Genomic DNA, 27,130 nt, shown 5'->3' with positions numbered 1-27,130 from the left:
TTTTTTGTTAGACATGCAAGCAGTTTAATAGTAAAATGTTGGCTTAATATTTACAATTAGATATATTTTCAAACTTTATTTCAATTGTTCATTTTTTAAGACGAGTTACCTAATTTTAAACATTCCTCTTGTTGCCCCTAGGTCCATGAAAACTAGTGGCTAGTTATTTGTTATTTGATAAAAGAAAAAATTTGAGTTTAGTCGGATTAACATAATCTAGTGCTCAATAAAAAGTTATCGAGAGATTATTTGATTTCTTTTTTCTTAAAGAAATAATTTGTGTGGTAAAATGGAAAGCATACTAATTAGGTACAACAATCATCGCTATTGTTCAGAACCTCACTATCTAAAGGCATATCATACTCAAATTCTTATAGAATATAAGATGATAGATTTGGGATCACCTCTTTGTCTAACACATGGGTCGAGGTCCCAATTTAGGCCTAATTGAAACGTTTGACCTCGTGAGTGAAGGTCGATTTAAAAACATTTAGTTAGTATTAATAAGAACTCACTAGAGAAAACTACATCTTTTGTTTTGTTTGTGTGCATGTACAAAGGACGGACGGAAAAATCGCACAAAAATAGAAAGAAAATCAAAACTACAATGATGGTCAATGACCAGCATTATAGATCCAAACCAAAATATAAACAGCAACCATTTCCATTTTATGAGTTTGAAATTTAGACTACCTATGCGTCGAAAAAATATTTGTCTTCTAATAGGAAAGTGTGAGACCCATTTCTGAATAAAAGGTAATTCGATTAAACAATTGTATAAGAATGTAAACAATCGTGTAACAAGCTAGACGATCGTGTAAAAGATCAAACGATGATCATGTAAAAGATCAAACGATCGTGTAGGAATCTAAACGATTATACAAGAAGGTTGATGATCGTGTAAAAGGTTAAACGATCATGTAAAAGATCAAATGATAGTGTAGGAATCTAAACGATATAGTGTAGGAAAGTTGAAGAAGTTCTCGAGGTTATGTCGCTCAAAGCATTATAATTACTAAATCAGTGAGGTGGTTTCCAGGTGTCATAGCATACGAAGATTCATAACTTAATTAATTAAGCAGGAGCTGACAAAATTATAGGAGTTTAAAGAATAACTAATCCAACTTATGATTAATATAAATGAAGGAAGAAGACAAAAGGAAAGGAGGATGATTATGGCTATTTTAAAAAGAGAAAACCTAGAGGTTGATAAGTAAGAAAAAAATCGGAGAAGAGTTCTAAACAAAGAAAGAGAACTTAGTATTGTGAATGATTTTTTAAAATGTTTACAGATTTTAAAAGCTTTCTTCTAATCTCATATTGATTTGTATTAATATTTGATACATGAATGTTCGCAAAGAAATTTCGAATGAAAGCTTATGTTATGCTTTATGTGTTTCAAATGAATGTGAACTTGTGTTCAAACCATTAGAGAAGTCTTGCATGTGGAATGAGGCGAGATAATGCATAAAAGATGTATATTATGCCAGGAAACCTGAGCAACAAGGAATGAAGAACTAGAAAATTTTCAAGGATGTTGTTGATGAAAAGGTCATCACAGGTAGTCCATGCACGAGAATGGTTCGTGTCTTGGTGAAAGGAATAAGTGAAACTAATGTGTATTTATGATTTGAAATGTGTTATTGAATTTAGGAGATGAGCCTATGTTTAAACGAAAATGATTTATGAACTGTATTTCCAAAAGGCTTTTAAAAGCATCATTCACTAAATCTTTTGACTTACGTTTTAAATTTTCACTCCCCGAATTGTATGAGGTAAGCGATCGTGTTTGAAAGGACAAGTGATCAGGGCTAAGCGATCGGTTAATATAAACTACACTATCATATTGAGAACCTAAACGATATCACTAAAGGTTGAAGACTTTGAAGACTTTCAACATTTCCTTGTTTAACTTGTTGAAAAAATTTGTATCATGTCTTGTTCTATCGTAGAAACCATTGGGTTTGAATTAATAAGAGACGTTTACTGATTTAATTTCCGTTGCCTGATATTAATTAGTTAAATTTTATTTAAGTTGTGTTAAGTAATTTGGAATATGGTGTGACAGAAAGTAATTTTGACAAATGACAAAATTGACTATATCATATCAAAATCACATACAAACATATTGTAATTCCTCCCAGTTGAATTCAATAATACATGAGAAATTGGTTCTTTCTCATGCCTAAGTTTCTTCAAATAAATCAATATTATTTTAAAATATACTTATTTAGATTATTTTCTATAACTATTTGATTTTCATTTTTTGTTTTTGAAAAATGGGTTTGTTTTGTCATTTTTTTTCCTTCACGTAAATACTTAACCAAGTTAATAACTTCCTACCTCTTTAAATGCCAAAAAAAATTGTCTCTCTTTTTTTTATTCCAAAAGAAAAGGTTGAGCATGAATTTTTATCATTTAATTAAAATAATTATATATTTCTTTAGAAAAAACATTTGATTTTTTTCATTAAATTTCACATTCACCACAAAAAAAATCGTAAAAAATATAACATTTCATCAAATATTTAGCTTCATAGAAAAATCAAATATAATTAATTTATTTTATCTTTTGAGTATTTTTGCTCTATATTCTTTATTGATTTTTTCTATTTTTGAAAACAATTTTTTTTTTTGACCCTTTTGGGTCTAATTAATAACCACCTAATTTTTTATTTTTGGTGTTGGATAGAGAACCTGATATGAATTTCCGTTTTTTTTTTTTTTTTTCTAATTTGTTCACGGCTGTTTTGGAAACGCAAGCAAAGTTTTCAAGATTTCGAACAATAGTTCTAAAATATAGTTTTTAAAAACTTGAATTTAATTAAATCCACAAACGATTTCTAAAAGTATTAAAAAATGGTTGTACAGAAAAATTAAAAATTGATTGTAAATAAACCAGAGTTGAACCTTAGTTTTCAAAATTCTACTCAAAATTCGAATTCAAATAGCTCATAAAAAAAAATATGGAAATCAATTAGATAAATGAAAATATTGTTCAAAAGTTTAGCTCTGTCCATTTTCGATTTTTTTTTAAATTCTATTTCTAAATTTTTGTTTTTCATTTTTTAGCTTAGTTTTTCACTAAATAATTTTAAAACAAATTCTTTCTATTTAAAAACAAAAAATTGAATAATTGTCTTTACAAATTAATTATCAAAAACAAAATCTAGAAAACAAACAAGTTTAACGAACACGTCCTTGTTATTCAAACCTTTTTAAACACAATAAGAGGTTAACTGTTTGTTTACTAAAAACCAATGTTTAAACAACAGCTTCCACTAAAAAAGTTAATTAGCAATATTATATTTGATATTGCTTTATCCTATTTAATTCTTTTTCCTTCCCCAAGTGTTTCAAACACTAACTATGAATGATCAAAATTTCTCATCCAAACATATACATATCACCAAACAGTAAAGACCACACATACAAAGAGAGGGTTGATGATGGTGTTTCATACGTAGAACATCCCCACATGAATATTAAAGAGAAAAAGAGATTAATAAATCTAATTGCTGGCTAATAAAATTAAATAAACTAAAACATAAATATTTATTCCTCAAAATGTTCTGAAAGTTTACAAGACTAAACCTTCCATCTTCCATGAATATTGCCTTTAACATCTCACACAGTTAACACAAAGTTTGATTCATGAATAATCTTAAATCACCAAATTCGATACAAAAGTTTATAAAGGTTAATTCAATATGATATCCAATAATAAAAAAGAAAAGAAAATTCGTAAAAGAAGCTATATCAAAAGATATATATATGTGTGCTTACAGATGAAAAGAAAAAGAGGATCAACTTGAACCCTAACTCAAGAGATCATTGTTATACTCAAAGAAAAAACTATTTTAGCCAAGCGTTAGACTTGCCATGAGGATCATGATTGTCCTCGCAATTGTAGTTGAGGTATTTTACGTGTTTCACTTTCGTCTTCGTTTGATTTCAGGCCATGGCTCAAACTCCAAGCTGATTTTAGAAATTGATATGTTGCGGCCTTGCATGGATAGTTTGTGTTGAAGTCGAGTAGAAGAGAGAATGTTAAGAAAAATATTTGAGAGAGAGAGAGAAGAGAAATGAAGGATAATTTGTAAGAGGGTTAGATTGTGAAGAGTTCATATGTGTGATTTGTATATATAAGGGAAGGGGGAAAGTCTTTGGGCATGTACATGTGAGGCCCTACGATCATTTTTTAAAGGACCATTATGCAAAAGAAAAAAGAAGTCAATTTTTTTTAGAAAAAAAATGTAATTAGGTTCAATTAATTGAGTGGGAATCTTAGGTGAACTATCTAATTGGGGGGCTTTTTATTTTTTAATATTTTCTTTTGGGTGTAAACTAAATGACAAACTGATAGATTAATTAAAATTAAAAAGTGGTTCACTTAGAGGTCCACTAAGAATTTGATTATATATGTAAAAAATACTATGAGATATAGAATTTAGTCACTTAAAAGTTTGTTTTCTTTGCAAAGATTTTGTAGAAAAATGCAGCTAAATAAATGGTATATATGTGTGGGGGTAGAGTTGGATTATTTAAAAAATAAACCTATCTTTTATATCAAAATAACGAACTTGAACAAAGATAAACGAATATTCGAACGGTCATGAATAGTCTATAAATATACATATTCTTTCAATTACTTTACATTTTTTCAACATAACTTTTTCATAATCATTGTTTCGCGCTCTCATAAAACAATTTTTTTTTTTAAACTCGTTCAAGTTCAACATAGCACAACCCCAGGATGGCCTGAGAGCTTTGAAAAAAAAAAATTTGTTTCTAATCTCGGTTGAATCAAGGCCTGAGATTTTCACATTTGTCTTTGTTTTGTCTTTCTCTCGGCTGAATAGGATCGAGTCCTAACACCACGGCTCCGAGATTCTTTGCTTTAAGCCTGAGACTCTGGAAGAAACTTTTAGCTTATCTCCTTAATTTTTTTTTTGCAAGCAAATGGGATAGAAGATATACATTAAGTGAATATGTCTCCCGGGTTAAATGTTAATTATATACTATATAGAACTCCATATGTGAAACGTATCAAACTCATTGGAATTCTAAAAAAGTTGAAATCTATGTTGAGGTATTTGGAAAAAGTGACTATTCCTAAATTGATAGTCCAAGTTTAGAACAATGGGAAGCACTTTTTTATTTTTTTAAAAAACAGAGGTTGGATTATGTTTGAGTTATGTATAAAAGAAATTTCTATACCACTTTAAGAATCATAATAAATCTTGATTTATATAACAAATATTTAGTACAATTATCAAACAACTTTATAGTGGAATCATCTTATTGACTTTGTAAAGTCAAAAAGATAATATTGCAAATTCATTTTTAAAAGGTCTAACTAGAGTGTACGTTGAAAGAAAGTTCATTAAGGAGGATGAGATTAAAGCCTTGAATTTAAAATGTCAAACAGAGAGACAACGAAATTTAGTTGATTGAAAATTCTAAGATCTAGCTCAACAGGTAAATCGACCTTTGAGGATGATGAGATAATGCAAATGTGGTTTTAGGGTAAGCAACTATACTTTTATGGTTTCTATAAGTGGTTTAATAATTATTTGTGAAAAGAGCATATTCGAGCTCTTTAATTATAGGAATTACCTATGTGAATGTGAATGTGTCACTTCTATGAAAATTTTAAGGTGAATTCTCTAAAACAATAATGAGACTAGCCATTGTTCAATGCTAAAAATAGATTAAAAAAAATGATAACAAACTTTGTCATAATGAGAAACTATATGACTTCAATTGTTTTAGTTTACTCTAAAGTGACTAACAGTTCGAGGCATAAAGTCCACTGGTTAGCTAAGTAAACTCAACCGATGTTCACTAGGAAAAATTCAAAGTGTTTACTACTTATTTCAATGCCAATTCTTCATTGAAAAAAAACTGAACACTTTTCTTTTTCCTTTTTTTAATCTAAAATTGTCAATTTACCATTTATGGGGGGATTGTTGTTGGAATAAATGTTGTATAACCATTCATGTAGAGTTGCATTGTTTCATAAATGAACGTGCCTTTTAGAAATAACCAACTTGAAGAAGAGGTGCAGATATTCGAATGAACACGACGATTTAAGCTTTAAAGGTTTAATGTTCAAAGCATATTTTATAAAATCATCACTCACCAAGTCCTTTTAACTTAACCTTTCAAATGATTTCTCACATTTTCAAGTAAATGATTTTGCATCCTTGAATGCTAAGCTTTGTTGTTGTTAAGTCAATCAGTTAGAAAGACTTGTTAGAGTATTACAATTTAAGTTTATGTTTTAAGCTTGTTGTAAAGAGAACTTGTCCTGTTATTAAATTGCAAGTTGGTAAGTTAATAAAGAAAAGTTATTTGTTATTACTCTGCTTCGTTGTTGTTTACCAATGTTAAGTTGAACTAGACAATAAAAGCGGAAATTCAAGTTGTGTTAAGTGATAGTTAAAGTCTTTCCGCCCACTAGGTGTTCAGCATGCTATCTTGTTGAGATACGCATTGAGTGTCTAGTCAGCACGCCTCCCTTGGATCGCATGAAGTGGTTTTGGAGAAATGGTAATTTACGAGAAATAGTTGGGAAATTTGGCAAAATTAGCAAAAATTAGTTTTCATTTGGTGGAAGATCATTTCGGAAGATTTAAATACTTACTTTTTAAAAGATAAAATAATTAAATAAAATTAGGAAAGATTTGAAAAATGGTCGAATCTCGATCTAATTGTCTACCGAGATGCACTAAAAACTCCAAAACAATTGATAATTTGAAAATTTTAATAAATTAGAGAAAATTTGGTAGTCACTCACGTCCAAAATTGATCGAGAAAAATACTTTTACAAGTTTTAAAAAACGTGCTACTGTTAAAAACTTTTAAAAATAAAAACCAAAATTATGTTATTTTTGTCAAAAAAAAATTTATGTTACCGAAGTCATCACATTGTTTCATTTTTTAACATTTTTTTTGTTAAACGATAGAATCATTTATTTAAGTTGAGTTGAACTTGACGAAATTAGAGTATTACTTCTACCACTTGAGAGATTTAAGAGTTTAACATAATTTTTTTTTTTTTCGATTTTGAAGTTAAATTTTTTTTTCTTTTTATTTAGTTGTCATCACCAAGTCTATAACCTTAATTCTGAGAAGTTAAAGTTATTACTCTATAGGATGACCTATTTTTGTAATGGAAAATTAGAACAGAATAATAAATTATCGAGACACGCCACATTATCTCTACTGCATTACTTCAACGTTAGGTTATAGAAAAAAATTGTGGTAATGATCAAATTATGACTAAATTTAGTATACCAATTAAGCAAAATGATCAAATATTTTGAGAATAATATATTAAGTAACTTTTAAATTCATAAATAAATCAATTATTGTATCTTGATTCTAGGAAAAAAAACTTTATATCCTTTTAAATTTTGAACCAATTACGGAAAGAAACTAATCAATTTTCTTACGAAAAGATGAGAAAACGTAGCATATGACAACCAAACTTTCTAAAAAGGGTTTGGGAAATTAATGCAGATGGGAAGAGTTACACAAATCCAAACATAATTACTTTTGTTATAAATACCCAAAGACTATCATTTCAAAATTTGCAAGAAGTATATCAAAAATTAAAAACATGAAGTCTGTCTCCTTCTCAGCCATTCTTCTTGCACTTTTACTCGTTTTCAGTGGTACTCCCCTCTTTAGCTTGTATTATTTGTTTTAATTTCATCATCACATGCTCGCCTTCTCTTTTGATTAATTTCTTTTCGCCAGTTTTGTTTAATTTTTTTAAGAATTCTACCCGATGTAAGTAAGTGATATTGTACGTAGTAGTTTCAAGTTGTGTTAATTTACCACAAAGAAAACAAGAAGATTCAAATACTTCATAGAGTTTATGGTTTGTTTACAAGATTATTGAGGTTGGGTTTATGGATTTTGAATGAATGCAGGGGAAACTATCATGATGAGAAGTGTTGAAGGTGAAGGGCTATGCGAGAAGGCTTTGCATGGAGGAGGTTGCAAGGATGCCGAGTGTGCGAGTGGGTGCAAACACGTATTTGGAGCAGGTGCAATGGGATTGTGCTTTTTCTTTCGAACCCCAAGTGATACTTGTCTTTGCCGCTATCCTTGTTGATCTTTACAGCTTCTTACTATCGAAATAAAATGGAATAATTAAGGGTTTGTTACTTACTCCTTAACTTGTTTGGCATCACTTCAACGATGATAAAGTAGTTATCAACTAAAATTAATGAGTAATGGTATTTCATTAGATACATTATAAATCCACATGCAAGAAATAGTTAACTTGTGTGCATTTTCACACTCAAATTATTCGCATTCAGAACAAATGGGTTGCACGCCCTACGTAGATCTTTCTAAATTATCACAAATTGGTAAACATTTTGGAAAATAATCTTAAGTTGATAAAAAAAACAATAGTCAATATGAATTTTTCAAGGTCCTTGTTGCACCAAAGTACGAAATCAACTGCGTGAACTTGTGGGTCACTAGAATGACTTTAAAATTAAAAAAAAAAAACATGCTTCAAGAATTTTCATTTCATACTTTTATCGTCGTTTGACTTTATACTTTTCGTGGTCGAATTGGACTTCTTAAGCCCACATGTCATTTGTCCAAATAGCTCCTAAATAAGCTACCAACTTCAAGAACATTCAAGGAAAATTAATAACAAAAGTTCTAAGTTCAAAATTCTACCAAAGTAGGCTCCCCTTGGACTCCACATGCATATGTCTCACACCTATCTAACATTAGATTTCATAAAAATGGACAAGTGATTTAACAAATATTTGCAGTGTTAGCAGTCCACTAAAATTTCTATATTCCTCACCTACCTCTAACAAAATACAATCTCAATATCTTCACAAACTCATTAATTTGAATAAAATAAATTTTTAGAATTTTTTTTGGTCAAATCCACAAGATAACCATAGAATAATTTGTAAAAATTGAAACTCACAAACCAAATTTTATCAATTACTTATCCAATGATAATGAATTGAACACAAGTGACATTTAATTTCTTTTTTCAAATTCTCTACTGAAAAGTTACTGGAGGCGTAACATTGTTTCATTTTGTAACATTTTTTTGTTAAGAAACTGAATGATTTGTTTAAGTTTGAGATGTATTTGACGAAATTAAAGTAATACTTCTACAATTTGAGAGATCTAGGGATCCAAAACAAAAAAAAAAAAATCTCAATCTTATGTTAAAAATTAGAAATTTTTGTTTAGCTGTCATCGGTGAGTATATAACCTCGATTTTGAGATGATAAAGTTATTACTGTATACAACGATCTACTTGTGTCGTGGAACAGTGGCAAATTCAGAAATTTTACATAGGGAGCACCGACCTTTATATAATAAACACACTAAAAAATGTTTAAAACATATCTCGACATTTCACTGATGTTCCAATAACATTCACTATATTTGTAGCAATAAAGAAATACCGACAATTTTCACATGATTTTTTTTGTAATGTAAATATTTGAATTTAAAATTTGCATACAAAAAAGAAAGAATAATACCTTTTTCATGGAATATTTTTGACGGAGTGGAAGTTTGGATCACTGATTTGTTGCATTTTTTTTGCTATATATTGAAATCTTGCACTTCAAAATTAATATTAAAACACAAAAAACGATAATGTGAAGAAGAGCACGTGTCCATGATCCCTTAATAAATCTGCCCTTGTCGTGAAAAATCGAAAAGGATTCAATTATATGGACAAGCCATATAATCATTATTGCTTTGCTTGACTAATTTGTTATAAAAAAATGTACTAATCAAATGACTAAATTAGTATACTAATTAAGCAAAATGATCAAATATTTTCACCATAATTGTATAATTTAAATAATATATTAACAAACTTTTAATTTCATAAATAGAACCATTGATCTGGATGCCACGAAAAAAAGTTTTCCTTCTTTTACACTTAAACCTTTGACAAAAAAATTGTCCTAATTTAAGGTGAGCATTATTTTTTTGCTTTCACTGCACACGTTACTGCTGTGAAGGATGAATTTGACGATGAGATTATATTGCTACAATCTCTTTGTCGCTTGCTTAGTTAAACACGGGTTCTCACTTGTCGGGTGATTACTATCAATGTGATTGTTTTTCTCTCAAATAAACAAGGATTGATTTTTGTATTTAACTAAACAAAACTTACAAGATATACATCTAGATTTTCTAATATCAAAAACACTTTACATTGTTTAGAAATTAATTAAATGCATTGAAAATCGATAGCAAAAGAGAAATGGGAGAATGGTAGAAGAAATGTATTAACATTATAAACATAACTTTAGGCCTCTCGGCCATAAAGTAACTATTACAATTTAATACAAAAAAAAATATACAAAATGGAATATATAAAAATGAATTGAGCCTTCAAATATGATTCATCATTCTCCTCGACTCTAACTTTTGCCTATTGTGATGAGGAAAAATGGTGGGGAAAAAGTTTTCTCTCTTGTTCTAAGTTCTCACCTAAAACTTAAGATTGAAAGGATGAAGTGAAGATTGAGCTTGCTCTCTGGGATCCAATTTCGTACAACTTGCTCTAAAATAAACGCCTCTATTTATAGGCAGGGAGTGATGTTGACAGGACATTCCACGTCTAATTAATTTTCTGATAAAGCTGCATTGGCACTATGAAAACGTCCTTTTGTTCTTTTTCTGACATTCACACAAACCAATTTTATATGCTAGTGCTTCAAATCGCCTAACTTATACTTGTGATCGTAGTCTTGTTGGTTGCACATGTCTCTTCGCCTAACCTTCTATCGCCATGTTTTATTTCTTTTTGTCTACAATCCTGCAATAAGACAAGTAAAACACGATAAAACAAAGAAAACGTTATCTTACATTTTGCGAAACATAAGTTAATCAAATATTATCCTTTACTTTTCCCCACGTTTTCTTCCAATCTTATGCAATAAGACCACATTATTTTACATAAAAGGCTAGAATAGCTTGTATTTCTACAAATTATCAGTCACTCTTACCCATGCAAATCAAAGGAGCGTCTTCATCAATAGGAGTTCACAACTCATTCAGAATTCAGATCAAGTCACCTATAGTCACTCTAGTGAAATGTGATCTCAACAAGTAACAGTGTTAATAAGAGATACTATTCATTTAATGGTCCGGTCTTATACAAGCTCTTTGTATAAAATACCCTCGCTCAAATGCCTCAACATGAATGATTTTGATCAAATCATTTGTAGCACTTTAGAACAATTGGAACATGTGAAACCCAAAAAAATTTAGATCTTTGGAATTTATTAAGTTTTAGCAAGGACAAGAGAGAATGAGTTTTGTAGAAAAAAGAAGGTAAAAAATCATGGAAAAGGCATTAAGGTTCCATGTTTAAGTTAAAGGGAAGTTAAGTTGAAAAGAGGAAAAATTGGCTAAGCCCACACCTTAGGCGTTTTGGACTTGGTGAGTAGCCAAAAGAGGAGTAATTAACCTCCAAAGAGGTTATGAAGATAAGTAGTTAAGACAAGTAGTTAAGGAAAGTTAAGGCAAGTAGTTAAGGCAAGTAGATAAGGCACGTAGTTAAGGCAAGTAGATAAGGCAAGTAGTTAAAGCAAGTAGTCAAGGAAAGTAGTTCAGGCTTGTAGTTATGGAGCTTATTAGGTGTTTAAGGATGTCATGTGAGATGGTCATGGAGGTTAACTTGACATTTTGGACAATAACGTGGCTTGATTTGGGCAATTGGTTTAAGGCTAAATCCAAGTGTCTTAATATCTTTTCATGCATTTTATGATGTGAAGGAGAAGTATGAGGTGTAATTAGCAGCTTAAGAGGTGAGTCTAATGAAGGATTAAGTGTCAACATAGTTTCACGGAAATGGGAAGCTTATTGGATCAATGCTAGAGATCTAACTGCAGTCACCTATGCAGATATAAGGATAATCTCGTGTGAACAAGAGTTCATAGTTAGCTCAAGATTATGGTTAAGTTACCTAGGCCATCAATAATATAAATAATCAGTTTTAAACAGTAAATGACGTTATAACATAAAAGTGATTACTTCATGGGTCAGTATTATGTAAACCTTTACATAGGATGTCCACACTTTCACTTCTCTACATTAACTATTCAGGATCACATCGTTTGTACTAACTACAAAGTGAGCCACATCCATAGTGTCTCCAAAATAAGGTGTCCAACCTTATTCGTATACTATAGACTATTTAGGTTATATACTCGAAATTGATCCACATTTATGTCTTTATATAAAGTTCATGTTTATTCAAAATAGCATCGGGCCCTTAGTTTATAGAATTTAAGATTATAGTATTTAATCTTACTAATAAATTCTTAATAACGACTCTATTGAATAGAATATAATTACAAACTACGAGTTTTAGAACATAAATTCCAACATTTTTTTCCTTCACTAGGATTTTTTTTCCACAAAGTTTTAACAAGGCATATTTCATATATATGATGGAATCTTAAGGGAGAATGTTATAAATAATGATATAATAGTGTAGATGCTTATATCATGTGTCGTAGTTTTATAGACAGGTATCCAAATAAGGTCACCTCCTTCATCCATGTGTCAAGTATACATATACCCTTAGTGTCCAAGTAAATTCACATCCTACTTGTCAAATTGCCTATAAACAATGTCCTTTGGTGAGTTTAACGATACAATTTCATTCTGCACTCACTTTGTATTTTTTCCTTTATTTTATTTAATTTCCATATTCTTTTTTATTTTTTTCTTATTAATTTATATTATATTATATTTTTCTATATTTATGTTTCAGTTCAGCCTCGTTTTTACAACTCATTCAAGTTTAATTTGATATAGTTATCTTTTAAGTATAAATAATGTTTTGGTGAATTATATATCTATAGTATATATAAAGGCTCTTATATGGAGAAATTTTTTTTAGTATAATACCCTTTTGATTATAAGATTTCTTACTATTTATTTTAATGACAATTTTGTCATTCAACTTCAATCCATGAATAGTGGTAACCCTTCCTCTCAATTTCTCTAACCGTTTTAATATTTGATTGAAAAATATTTTATTACCTTAATTAAGTTCATGGATAGTTGAAGAATTTGTATAGGCATGATAATCGATTCAAGGAAGCCTTTTAAAATTCTCTAACCCACACTTTCTACTAATTTATTCAATATAAATGTATGATATCCCCTTACTTCCTTAAAGCAATAAATCATTGTCAAGTGGAGAGGGAAGTGCAAAGAGACAAGAAAGACGAGAAAATAAGATAGTGAATCTAAAAAATCACACCATCAATTAGGAGGAGGAAGAAAAGGCAAGAAGACAAGATTTATTTCTTCAGTGTTGGAGATCTGTACAAATATCTTCTTTCATCTTTTGCAAATCTTCACTTATTTTCTATTTGTTTGAAACTATTTTTCTTTTTGTTAATTTTTTAGTTAGATAGATGGGTAGAATGGAAAATTTTCTTCCATATTATGTTCTATTATATTTTTTCTTTCATTTTTTAGCTAAAATGAAAAAGAAAAATGGCATAAAACCTTACTTTTTTATTATGTCTTTTATCTTAAATTAATATATCTCTTTGTTATGCTGAGACTAAATCCAAATCAATGATTTTAGAAACACTTACATTTTCAAATTTTTAGTTTAAAAATATTATATGATCTTTATATTTCATCTCTATTATGAACGACTTATGAATATTTGTTACAAACATTCAAATTCTAAAATAGTAAAAGACAATAATTTAACTACTTAATCTCACAAAAACCTAACATTTTATACATACGAATATTTTCTACATCAATTCTCCAACCGTCATTGCTATCATGTTTCTATATATTACTTAACTCTCTTTTTCTTCTTTTTCTTTATAACTTCTTTCAATAATCCTCAATAATATAATTTAAAAATATTCTATACTTTAGAAATATAATATTAATTTTTATAAAAGATAAATTAAATATTATCACATTTTAATTCATAACTAAACTTGAAATAAATACACTAATTAAAAAGTTAAAAGCTTGTATCCACTATTCCATAGAAATTAATTTTGAAACATAGTCATTCATTATAATTAACAATGAAAGATTAACTCTAAATTAGGTTAAAAAAATTATAAAAATATAATTACTAGTCAAATACTACTATAACTTATATTATTAATTTTATATTTTAACATATAGCATGCATCCACGTGCAACGTACGTGAAAAAAACTAGTAGAAAAAAGACCTATGAAGTAACTTCAATGAAGTTTTCTCAAGGGTGGAGATGAATCCACAATTTAAAATAAAGTTAAATATAAGATAAAATAGAGGTACAATTATTGCTAATGTTTAATCTAATTTCAGTCGAAGTTAATTTTTAATCTAAATTTTGAAAATATATATGAAAATTATTGTTACTCTCCACTTTAACAACGGACTACACTCGTTCGAGTTTCGAGTGAAAGTTGTGTTTGACATATAATCGAAACACTTTAAACCTAATGGGCTAGCCATTTGGTAGGGTGGAGCTTGAAAGGTAAGCAAAAGATTGAAGGAGAACTTGATCCCATGTTTGGTATTTATAAGAGGATAATTTTAAAAATAGGCAATTCTAATTTGTTTTTTATATATATATAAAAAAATGTTTAGATATGGAAAGTGATTGAGCCTTGAAGCCATAGAATCTCAAATAATGATAATGATTAAAAACAGTTGAAACAGAAAACCATATATATGTGTGTGTGTGTAGATGCCAAAAAGAAAGGTGTTGTTCCAAAACCAATGGCCCTAATGCAAGTAAGCATGACAATGTCTATGGAAAGCTTTTTGTGGTAAGTGGAAAGAAAGATGAAAAAAGTTGCTTTATGAAGAATTTGGGTCACCAAGTTTTAAAAATAGTTTCCTATATTTGAAAGTGTTTTAAATAGCATCATCCATGACATCATCATATCTTACTACTTTTGAATGGTGTTAATGCACAATTGGTGGTTTCTGCCTCTTATATGGTTCTTTAATTCTTTCCATTGTTTATCCCATTACTTTGCTTTTCATCCATAAAGTTGAACAGTGAAGAAAGCAGAGAATCATTTGGGTACTAAATATTGTGAAAATTAAAAGAAATAAAAATTGAAAAACAATTGTAAGAGTGTCGGCAGAAATGTGAAGTGTAATAGGAAGAGCCTTTGCCACCAAGAATCCGTTCGAAATAACTTAGGGAAAAAATGTTCTTAAAGAATATACTTTTATTTAAACACTTCTTTTTAAAACTCTTTAAAATAAAAACATATGAAATTAGGAAAAGTGAAAAAGATTGAATTTTAACTTTATATTATTTAAATGTGGTTTGAATTTCGAGAAAATGAATGACTCGTAAGATCGAAATTAATCAAAGAGGAAAAATAGTAAAAGTCGAAATGTTGATTTTTGGTCAAAGTTTGACTTTCACTTCAATAGTAAAATGACCATTTTACTTTTTGACTAAAGTTGGATCAAAATACCATTTTACTTCTGAGACTACATTTTGTTCCTTAAGTCTCATTAATCCACTATTACACAATTTGTTTAAGGTCCAACATATAAACTGAATCCCTATTGAGCCAATGAAAGGGTAGGGATCTTTGTTCACTTGATTTAGTCCTTAAGGGAACAAACTATCTACTAACCCTAAATCGAATAAGAATGAATTTTGTCTTGCACTCTATGTCTCTAACTATTCACCTAGTCTTAGGAAGGTTTATTGGACCGATGCTAGAGATCTAACTGTAGTCACCTATGCAAATCTAAGAATGATCTCGTGTGAACACAAGTTCATAGTTAGTTCAAAATTAAGTTAACTAGGTTATCAATTATTAAAATAGTTAGTTTTAAACAGTAACAACGTTATACGTAAAAGTGACTATTTCATGAGTTCAGATTTATGTAAAATCTTTACATAAAATGCACCACTTTCATGTCTCCACATGACTGATTTAGAATCACATCGTTTGTACTAAATACAAAATGGATCACATCCACAGTGTTCTAGAATAAGGCGTCCAACCTTTATTATATACTATATATCGTTTTAAGCTATATTAGCCGTGAAAGAATTTTAAACATAAGCTAAACTCAAATTTAATTTGGGATTTTAAAAAATGCATATAAGAAATGAAACTGAATAGGATGAGAACAAAATTGGAAGAAACTTTCTCAATTTTTGTCCAACTTTTAAAAACGTTTATTATAATTTGAAAACGGTTATAAAAAACAACTATTTCTTAAAAAATAAGAAACAGAAACGTTATCAAACAGATCTTTAATCTACAATCCTATTGTGGTTGTTTGGTAGCCTTGGGAGTTTTAAATAACTGAATCAACTTTTACTAACAAATACCAAGCCGAACATGAATTGGCAAGACGACTAAATACACAAAATGATAGAATAAATAGGCACATGATACATTTTAAGCATACTTGACAAGCTTCTTTTTGCAAATTCAACCACATGGAAAGCTTAATGGTTACAGTTCGTATCCTCAAAGGGTTGCAACTTCCAATAACGAAAAAGGGACCAAGCAAATCGACAACAGAAGTGTTGTATATATCTTCACCTGTAATACTTAGATACATCAAATTGAAGTAATTAAAGGAAAACGTAGAACTGGCGTGCATATTAGTTTTAACTTAGTATGCAAGTGCAAGAGTCTACTTAATAGCGTTTCCATTTTTCGTTTTTTTTGTTTCTTAAATTTTAAAAAATTAAAAACAGAAATATATTTGATGACTACTTATGTTTCTTGTTTTTCGAAACAAAAAAAAAAGTAATTTTTGACTATCATTTCTTGTTTCTCATTCTTTTGTATTACTTTCTCCAACATTCTCTCTTATATTTATAGTTTAAATATAATTTAATTATGTAAAGTAAAAAATACATAGTAGTTATTAAATTATAGAAAACAATTATTAACCATTGGCAATATCAAATACACATCAATTTTGATACAAAATTAATAACTACAATACAATTGTTTTTATCATTCATATACTAAAGTGTGATCTGAAATATTATTTTTCACTCAATTCATTTCCTCTTAAATAATATTAATTCAAATTTAACTCAATTATATTATTATATTTATTTAAAATAACTTATAAACATGTCTATTGAAACTTTTAAAAATTTAAATATATAAATATTAAGGAAAATTTCCAAAATTAGCAAATTTTACAAAATATTAAAATATAGATATTAAAAATTTTAAAATTGAAGATCAAAATAATATATATACTGAAAATTTCAAAATTAGATTAAACATATATGTATGTACGAATAAATAAATAAATATAAAAAGAAAAATATAGCTAAATAGAAAACGTATTTGAAAATCAAATAATACATCAATCTGAATATTGAAAATTAAATTAAATATATTAATATGAAAAATAAATAAATGAAGGAAAAAAATAAAACAAATCAAGAAATAAAATAAAAACAAATTAAGAAATATAAAAATTATAAATTAAGAAATATAAAAAAATAAAATAAAATAAAAACAAATTAAGAAATATATATATATATATAAAGAAATAAAATAAAACTATCTTAGGTGGGGAAGAGCCCAAGACGTGAAAGCCATATATCATCCAAGGCATGTTGCCCACATCAATGAGCTAGCCTAAGACCTTGGTACACATTAGAAACAATATTAAATAAAATGGACCCAGAACTGAATAGTTTTTCAAATTTGGTCTAACGATTAGAAACGTTCCTTGAAGTTTGGGAATGAGAGACGGAAACGAAATGAGAAACAAGAAAGAAAAAAAACATTATTAAACGTGCTCTTGGAAGGAGTTTTAAATAAACACAGGTGATTTAAGTTAGTTTGGGAGGAGTTTTAGAGGACTTTCACTTTTTTAGTGCACTCATGACTTCACGGTCAAATTTTCAATACTTTTATCTTTACCTGAATATTACATCTTGAGAACGATTTTAATTTAGTTCATGGCCTACTTTGAACTCTATCAGGTCCACATAAATGAAAGAGGATGGCAATCAACGATCAAGTGACATTGTTTTTCAGCTAAATTCTGGAATTCTTTAGACATCGTACAAAATGCATCATCTAAGTAATTCAGGAAAAGATGGTTAGGATATACTTGTCAACTCTACCTATTAATTGTTAGACAATGTAGTCGGTTAGTAAGGAATGTTAAGAAGTTTCAAATATGGCTTTGACTAATTGAGCCTTCTCATGATCTTATCTGTCAGCTCGTATTGACTCCAATCCGCCCTCATGATTTCTGTTGTGATACGTAATGAATAATCTTCTCCTATGCAGTTTCGTATTGAAACTTATACCATTCTTTCTCATATGATAAAAGATCAAATCATATGTGATTTGATTTCTTTAGAAATCTTAGTTCCATCCTGAAGTTCGATTTCAGCCAACTTCAATTTGCCTATGTTGTCAATACAACTAATAAAATGGAATGATGACTCATTTCTTGAAATTTGGATAAGGTGGCGTGATCTTGCAGCCATCTAAATGACATTTGATTGATCGATGGTCAAAATTTATGAACCAAAAATATAATTTCCAAAAAGAGATTATCAAATATAGTTTGAGCCAATCACTTGGTCAATGAAATCTAATATGTCCAACTACCTACAGATCATGTCACATCATCCAAATGTCAAAAGAATTGAATCAGGATTTTGTTCCATCAATCGATGTTAACTAATAAAGAGAAATATATTCAGAAACTTGGGGAATTACCTTAAAACTACCGCTGCATTTCTCATGGCCAAATACCTCTGGACGTACTCATTAGGAAGTGATCTTATGACCTTGAAAATATCAGCATTTGCATATCGAAGAGTAGTCCTAGGATCATAGTATGGTGCCTGAATAATAACAATGTCATGACTTACTGAAATGAAACGACCAGAGTTAAGGGTAATGACTGTTTTTTACTTCTTATTTGTATTGGATGAACGAATACAAGCATGGCATACGAAAGAACCAGGCCCACAAAAAAGATAAACTCTTCTACCAAAAGGGACTCCAACTATACAAAAGAAGGCCTCTCGTTCATATTTTAAAAAAACCATTCCTTACTCCTTATACGTATTATATTTGCATTACAACTAATAAGAAAAGTTGTTAAATTTTAAGACATGCCTCTCAACAAGATTAGAATGAAATGATATCCACAAGAAACTTTGATTGCAGACAAGCAAAAAAATATATATAATCAAAGAGGTTTGGAAAATGTACATAATTAATTAATTGCTTGAAAATATTTATATGAAAATATTGAAAAACAAGAGTTGTATTTCTTCGAATACTAAGAAAAAAAAAATAAAGATATTATTATGTTTTGGGCTCAAAGTAAAGCTAATGTATGCAACTCACTCTATACATCACTTGTTCAGATCCATTATATTCTAGAACCATTCCAAAATCATGAGCTATAAAGAAGAGAATCCGTAATTAATTTCTATTCTAGTTTAAAAAGCAACGCTGAGTTATAAACTACCAAAAGTTGCATACCTCATATCCTGTTATATCACAAATTCTCTTGCATGGATGCATTGAGGGAGGTGACTCAATATTAACATCTAAAAAACAAATAAAAGGAACTATCGGTTAAACTGAGCGTACAAGGGAGAAAATATCATAATGCATCATTTTGAAGAAAATAAAGCAAAAATGGAGTCTTCAACAACAAAGAAAATCTCTTGGATTGTTTCATAAATACTCACAGTTTTGTGGGTTTTACTTGGTACAAATTTAAGCTTCTTTCAGTAATTAAATTGCAAACACTCCTTTCAATAATAATAATTATTATTATTATTTTAATGGAAACAAGCCTCTACATTGAAATAATGAAATAAAATTATTACTCAAAGTACAAGAGAGAAACAAAGAGCGAAGATAGCCGCGGGATTAGGAGATGCACCTAGGAATCTCAACTAGGTTGACACCCACTTAGGACCCTCATCATATCCATAAATAATCAAAACAAAAGCAGTCCAAACATAATGAAGGACAAAAAGCATAAACAGTCAAGAGATCAATATAACACAATTACAATCTTAAGCTAGGGAAATAAAAGCATGCTAATTTAATCATAAGTCTTGAATGGAGAAGTCTTCAAAAGTCTTGGATGAGATGCACCAAGATGAAGCATTCAGGGGAGCCAATTCACAATGATCCACCCACCCAAGTCTTTTGTCATAGAATCCCCTTTGATTTCTTTCAAACCTAATTTCAGCGATCATTGCCTTAACCGCATTAGTCCAAATCAAACGAGGGCCCATTTTCAAAGCTGGCACGAAAAGTATCACCAAACACCCAAGCGACTTTAAAGAATGAAAATAACCTCTGCCAGCATCGGCCAGCATCAGCCAGCATAAGAGCAATCAAAGAATAGGTGCTGAAAATCTTCACCTTCTGCTTCACAAAGTGGGCAAATAGATGAAGGCAACCAGTGGGAAGGGGAGCTTCCTTTGCATGACCGAGGAGCAGTTTAGCTGACCAAAAACCATAATCTACACAAGGATACTAACCGATCGTGGGCTTTTCGTCTTCCATAAGGCCTTGGAAAACAGCTTATCTAATGGGGACAGCAAGAAAATTATAAAGGCTCTGTGCAGAAGAGCTAATCTCCCTTAGCTAATGGCCAGCTTTCCTCCCCCACTTATATAATTTTATTGTAGCAGTGAAATTGTTTCTTATACCATATCTTGCATGTAGAAAATTGACAGGGAAAAACAGATGCCTTGAGAAAATAGGAAGCTATACCTAAAGAAAACTTGCATGGAATGGAATTACCACTTCAAGAAAAGAAAAAATAAACCAAAGCTACATAAACTGGAATCTCAATTACTAGTGATCCCATCACTATTACGAAGACCTTGAGTGAATCAATAAAATTCACAAAGCTCCAGTTTGAAACCAAAGACAAGATTCTCCTCAAAAGCTCATCTTTTTCCTCATGAACTACACTCAATGCACTGATTTGAATAGTCTTATATTTGCGAGACCTAAATTGTTGTTGGAATATGAAATGTCACTAAAAAAGCCCTTTTCACTAGTAATAACAATTCTTAGGGTTCCCGAATTCCACCCTTTCCCTGCCGATTTATCTAATAGATACCCAATATAGTGAAAGTTAATGGTAGAAATGCTTAAAAGGTGTATCCTCTGAAAGTTAGTTAACAGTTTACATGTTGATATAAGTACATGTAGTTATAAATGCCATGAGCCCAAGATTAAAACGTTTTTTATGGTTTTAAGGAATGTTTTGGTACGAGAGTAGAGACCATATTAAGTTGGTAAGGCAAGTTATTGCACCCTTGGGATCAAAGGTACCATTAACACCATCATTAATGCACTATAGACCAACAGGGTAGATGGGGAGAGGTAGGTCAAGTGGGATTTAACAGAGAATCTGCCCTAGCCCCTAGCCATCTAATGACCATACTCTCCTGTCTACCAATTCTGACACTCTCTTTGAAAAGAGGAGTAGAAAACATTGGAAGTCTTGGATTTCATCATCTTCCAGCAATCTTCGAAACACTATAGACCAAGAGTTCGTGTCATCGTCCCACTGGGCAGCAACTGAACCAGCAGGAGCAAGGCAAATCTAAAGATTGCTAGGACTAAAAAGAGTGATGGGACGTCGTGCATAGAGTTAAGGTGGAGAATGCACAAATTCCTAACCAGCTATAAGAACTAAAAGAATGCTTGATTGAAGGTTTTAGGTTTTTGTCCTTATATTTTCATTGTCACTCCTTTTTTCAGTTTGAATGGATTGCACCAAGCACTAGCAGCTTTGCATAATTTCAAGTTTACCAGTCTGATTTTCTGGTTGGTTAGGGGGTATTTGTGTACAAAAAAATCCACATTTTTTAACCAATCAAGAAAACACTTAAAGTTCTATTTTTTCAGGGTTACATTGTCATGTTCTTAATGAGAATATCTTAAACCTTCTACTTGATTCCCATAGGAAAAGTCTTCCTTCCACACTTGAGAATCCATAATCTTGATCTTTTCTCAAAGTTCTTAATTCTCATGTTTATGATTATGGTTTCTTAGGTTATTTGGAGATGGGGACTTTTCAACATGTGGTATTTTTTCCCTTCAGTTTTCTCCATTCCTAACACTTTGTCTAGTGTTGATATTCTCTTGATTTTAGTTTTTAGGCACCATTAGTTGTTCTAGTTGTCAAGAGACTCATTTCTCCTACACTAGAGTCTATAAATTCCCCAAACGATGTGCAAATGACATCAAGTGTTCCATTGAAGATTTGGAGGATATAATTTGGTGTTTGGTCCAGAGAAATGAAATCTCCAATACCAACTTTGGTGTATACCAAGGAGTAAAGTTATTCTTTATTTCATAATGGTCCAAAATACAGAAAGAATACTAACATTTATAATAGTAGGCATAAGTCTATCAACCTAACAACCAATTTGTTGGCTAATAAGATGTAAAGCATTCCCTTACTATTACTAGTATGCGATAATCAAAAGATGGACCTAATGCTTCACACTCCAGCCGATTACAAAGAGTTAGTTCTCTCCCTCCTCTTGACCACTTCCCTATCACCAGAAAGCACAACCCTACCAACAACTACTCTTTATTACAAATACTGACCACACTCACTCCCACACATTCTCTCAGTGGTCTCAATCCCCATACTAACTAACTTTCATTCTGGACTTCCCTTTTTACCCTTCCTAGAGTACTTCAGCATTATTGGTGACCCACATAAAATAACAAATAACTGAAATATTTAAGTAATCAAATAATAACTAATAATAAAATCGGTAAAACAGCTCAATTGCAAGAACAAGAAAGGGTAGCATCAGAAACCTTAGGCATCGAGGCCTAAACAGAGGAATTGAACCTAGTAGTTTCCCACAACTCCCCCACAAATCTCTTACCCTCACTTAAAATTCTATGACTCCTCTCAATCCAAATCTCTCAAACATTAGTGAAGAAACAAGTGGTTCATAAAATATGGCCCTTCACTCTAAACGGCGGACTATTCCAAATCCAAACCAAAGAGACTTCAAAGCTTCCAAAAAAGAAACAAATCAATAAGCAAACTGGCAAAATTTAGAGGGAGAAATGTGAGGAAAGCAACAAATTCTTAGAATTGATAGAAGTTTAGGTTTTCTTATATTAGATGACATCTTTTCCCCTCTAAATTTTCCTCAGTTCATTACATGTTATGTTCGTGTAAATTTATCGATAGGAAACTCTAAAATTCACCAAAAAATAAATTGGAAGTATGTAAAAGAAAAAAAAATGAACTAAATTGAAAAAATACCCAAACATTAACATCTAAAAACATAGAGTTAACCTCTTAAACAATTATGAAACGAAAAAAAAATATATCGCAGCCCATGCATTAAAGCAGCAAGAAACAAAGTTCTTCTCAAGTCAAAGGCGTAATCAAAAGTAGGAGAAATAGTAAGAGAATAATGATGGAAAAGAGAAAAGGAAATCTTACAGTTGGGTTCATCAGGGGAGTAATTGTGATAGTTCTCGGCTTGAAGAATCTGCTTCAAATGTTTCCAGTGCCTGCCTCTAGATTGGCCTTTAGGATACTTCTCGTACATTTGAATTCGTTTGAAATTCAGGTGGATCGGCAACACTAACTCCGCTTCTATCACCTCCGACTCCATCTTAATAAACTCTTGTTTAATACTGAATTAAATATCTTCTGATTTCTGAAATACTTTTGACATTCAAAGGTTAAACAGAAGCCCTAACGATTAGTCCATGGCGGCAGCCTGCAAAATCACCGATTCAATTTACCGGTCGTACTGCCTTGCCGCGCTTTTAATACTGAATTAAGCTGTGTTTGTGTTTGTATTTGGGAGGAGCGAATGTAAATATGTAATAGTTTCGAGCATTATGGATCTGTTTGCGTTGTTTGCATTTATTTTTTTAGGTGTTTAATTTTTAAAATAATTTATTTTAAGATAATCTTGATATTTGTTTAAAAATAAATTTTATTAACCAAATTTTAGAATAAATGTTTATTTAGTATTTAATAAGAAATTTCTTTCAAATATATTTTTTTTCTTTATTTTTTTTATTTTTTTTACTTTGCATATTTTTTAATTTGTGTATATACATTTAAATATAGAGATTTGCAAATGTTTCTCTTTCAGTCAAATCTATTTCGTTTTAACATTTATGAAAAAAATTATGAGGACGTCAATGAAGAACATAATCGTTTGGTTCGTGAAATGAAAATCAATTAATTTTTTTATGTAGTTATGTATTTATATTTCAAGATATTTATGCTTTTAAAATTGCATCGTCCAAAATAATAATAATAATAACGAAATTAATATTTAGTTTCAAGTATTTAAAAAATTAATAATTTCAAGATAACATGGGAATAATTTTAAAAAATATTTAAAATGTGTGTATTTTAACTATGAAATTAATTTATATGTTTAATAGTCTTTTACGGAAATTTAACCTACATATAAAACATTATTAGTATAGGACAAATCAAACACATTTTTGCATATAAACGTTTATAAATAGGTCAAACAAAACAGGTAAGTGTTTAGATTTTAAACTCATTTTACAAAAATTGTTTTTTTAAAAATGTATTCTTAAAAAAAACATTTTTTTCAAAGGCAATCCAAACGGACCCTATGTTAAGCTGTGTTTGGATTAAAGACTAAGAATGTTTGGGCCCGGTTTATCAACGTGAGTTTGGATTTCCATAAACCCCAAATCCTTTTTACACTACTCCTTCACTCTCCCTTAACTCTAGGTAATACCCGTCAAACCTTGTAATCCTTCGTGATTTTGTGTTAATCCTTCCTTCTCTGTTCAATCTAGTCTTCTTACTCTTTCACCCTATCTTCCTTTTTCCCTCCAAATCTTCCCATTTTACTCTTCGTTTCAACACCAATTCTGACGACGCAAAAATCCCTTTTCTCTCAGCCTCATAATTTCTTCGTGCAAACCGAAACGGCCTATCCCTCGTAAATATCCGTAGTCATCTTTCATTTTGTTGAAATTTTTGTTTTTTTGTCTGTTTTTAGTTTATTTCATATTAATGAGCTAACATTTGAAGATGGCGAGGAAGAAGGAAAAGAAAGAAATTTAGGGGCATGTGGATTTTTGAACTTTTAGTCTGTGCTTATTGGGAGCTCTCACGGTGGCCACATTCAATCATTTTTTTGAATGGTGTCATGCCTACATTTCTCTCCTTGTACATTATTTAATGAACTTGTATTCTCGTATTGTGTCGTGATAAGATTTTGAAGAGGAAGCATAATGGTTTGTATTTGCTTGAATTATGTGTGTTGAAATGAAATTATGTTCGTTAATTGAGCTAGCTCCTAATCAAATTATGTTTGTTTCTCATGTATCTTGTCAGGTTCAATTGTATCCTTCGAAAAAGAGGTCATACACCATAAATAAGAAACATGTCATACACCATTAATAAGAAACAAATTCGATAATTTTACATAAGTACAATCCACCATATTAGTAGAATTAAGCCCAAAATTTATGGGTTACGTATTAGGTTTAGTTTTAGTTTCAAGGGTTGTCAAGAAGAATTGCAAATTGTGACTTTTACTTTTAAAACATAGTAAATTTATTTTTAAATTGTTAAAATAGCAAAACTGAAAAATTTGAAAAATAAATAAATGGAACAACGTCTCAAATGCATCTAGCTAATTCAAAAACAGATCTAAATACAATTGTTCACCTAAAATCCAAATACATTGTAATTAAATAACACATCCTTGTTGAAATTGTGCACATTTAGGTATTCAAAGCCGAAAAGAATCCAACTTCACTATCTTCCACTTTCCTAGATTCCACCAAATCTTCAAAGTCTTCGATCAGTTGCAGAAAAGATTGAAGCTTCAAGCTTCATCCTCCTCAAAACCATCAAAATCTTCATACATTCAGCGCAAATCAAAGGATTTTCTTCTTGCGAACTATCTTCTTCATCAAACCGATTACAACCATCTTCTTTATCAAACCAATTATAGATTCTTTTTCGTTTGGCACAAAGGTGAGCTTCTTCAAGAGATTTTCTTCTTCACTCGTTTGAGATCTGCTTCTCGAGGAATTTTATTCTCCACACGATTATACTTCTCAACTGTTGCAATATTCAAGAGCAACCCTTGATTTTATGAAAATATCATGGACTTTTTTATTTTGTTACATGAACTATAAATATTTTGGTGTTTTGTTATATTTATGAAAATCAACCTTAAATTAAATTCAATTTTTAGTCATAGAAGAAAGAATATTGTGGAGTTTCTTGAACAAGAGCTCCCCTTCATGGCTTCCTCCAGTTGCAGGCAAAATGACATCGTCAAACGACCTTGTAAAGCATCGAACAATCCTCATTTCTTTAAGGTTGTTCTTGTTGATGCTCTCAAGGAACAAAAGTTTGTAAAAAAAAAAAAAATGTTCTAATATTCAAAGTATCTTGTTATGTTGTTTGGCTTCTTTGTCTTTATTTTTAAATTTTTTTTTAAAAAAAAAAACACACTATAGTTGTGCATTTGATGCACTCGACCGTGAGAGACCAAGTTAAATCCTTTAACGATCATTTTTAGATTTGGGAAGAATTTCAGGATCGGTATAGATCGAGATTGACTTCGAGAAAAACAAAAATATGAATTTTCTAAAACTGTGCTTATTTTGAAATATAAAACAAAAAATGTGTTGTTTCTCGAAATTTCTCCTTCTAAAGAAAAATGTTGCTTCTTTATTAAGTTTTTCCCTTACCCTATATAGGTGACAAATCAAGTGATCTAGAGATGGGAGAAGCCAATTTGGGCTTGGTGGTAGAAGGAAGTGCGACAAAGATAAATCTAACAATCTGACGATGGAAACCAATCATTGTCGTAAAACTCTTGTTTTCAACAATACGAATACAGAATATCTTACCCCATATTTGATTTTTCATTGTTTACTACAAGCCAACACGTTTGTTAGTCGAGTACCTTTCCCACTTTCATTATCATGAAGGTTCCAATTCACTGTTATATACAACACATAAATTAGAAGTTTCTTCCTCAATCCCGATGCTTCCTCTACCTCCTTCTATGTTATGCTTCCTCTGCCTCCTACGAAAACA

At 30.2% G+C, this 27,130-nt stretch overlaps 1 protein-coding gene across 4 annotated transcripts; it reads right to left on the bottom strand.

Moving 5' to 3' along the window:
* Nucleotides 1-16,280: 16,280 nt before the first annotated feature.
* LOC101205065 (INO80 complex subunit C) lies at nt 16,281-23,885 on the bottom strand. 4 transcript variants are annotated; one of them, XM_004152763.3, is made up of 4 exons: nt 23,507-23,881; nt 19,534-19,601; nt 18,757-18,884; nt 16,281-16,590 (listed from the first exon to the last, which is right to left on the bottom strand). In XM_004152763.3, the coding sequence occupies exons 1-4, from the start codon at nt 23,679-23,681 to the stop codon at nt 16,587-16,589; spliced, it is 375 nt and encodes a 124-aa protein (XP_004152811.1). In that variant the 5' UTR covers nt 23,682-23,881; the 3' UTR covers nt 16,281-16,586. The 4 variants fall into 4 exon arrangements, with proteins under 4 accessions (XP_004152811.1, XP_031736377.1, XP_031736376.1 ...); XM_031880517.1 differs by lacking the exon at nt 16,281-16,590 and adding an exon at nt 17,910-18,102 and having other exon boundaries at nt 23,507-23,882; XM_031880516.1 differs by lacking the exon at nt 16,281-16,590 and adding an exon at nt 18,124-18,521 and having other exon boundaries at nt 23,507-23,885.
* Nucleotides 23,886-27,130: the final 3,245 nt, after the last annotated feature.

Source organism: Cucumis sativus, chromosome 2, assembly GCF_000004075.3.
Source record: "Cucumis sativus cultivar 9930 chromosome 2, Cucumber_9930_V3, whole genome shotgun sequence".
Lineage (NCBI taxonomy): Eukaryota > Viridiplantae > Streptophyta > Magnoliopsida > Cucurbitales > Cucurbitaceae > Cucumis > Cucumis sativus.
Note: the sequence above shows the minus strand (reverse complement) of the source record. Positions and strands in the feature narration are given on the sequence as shown.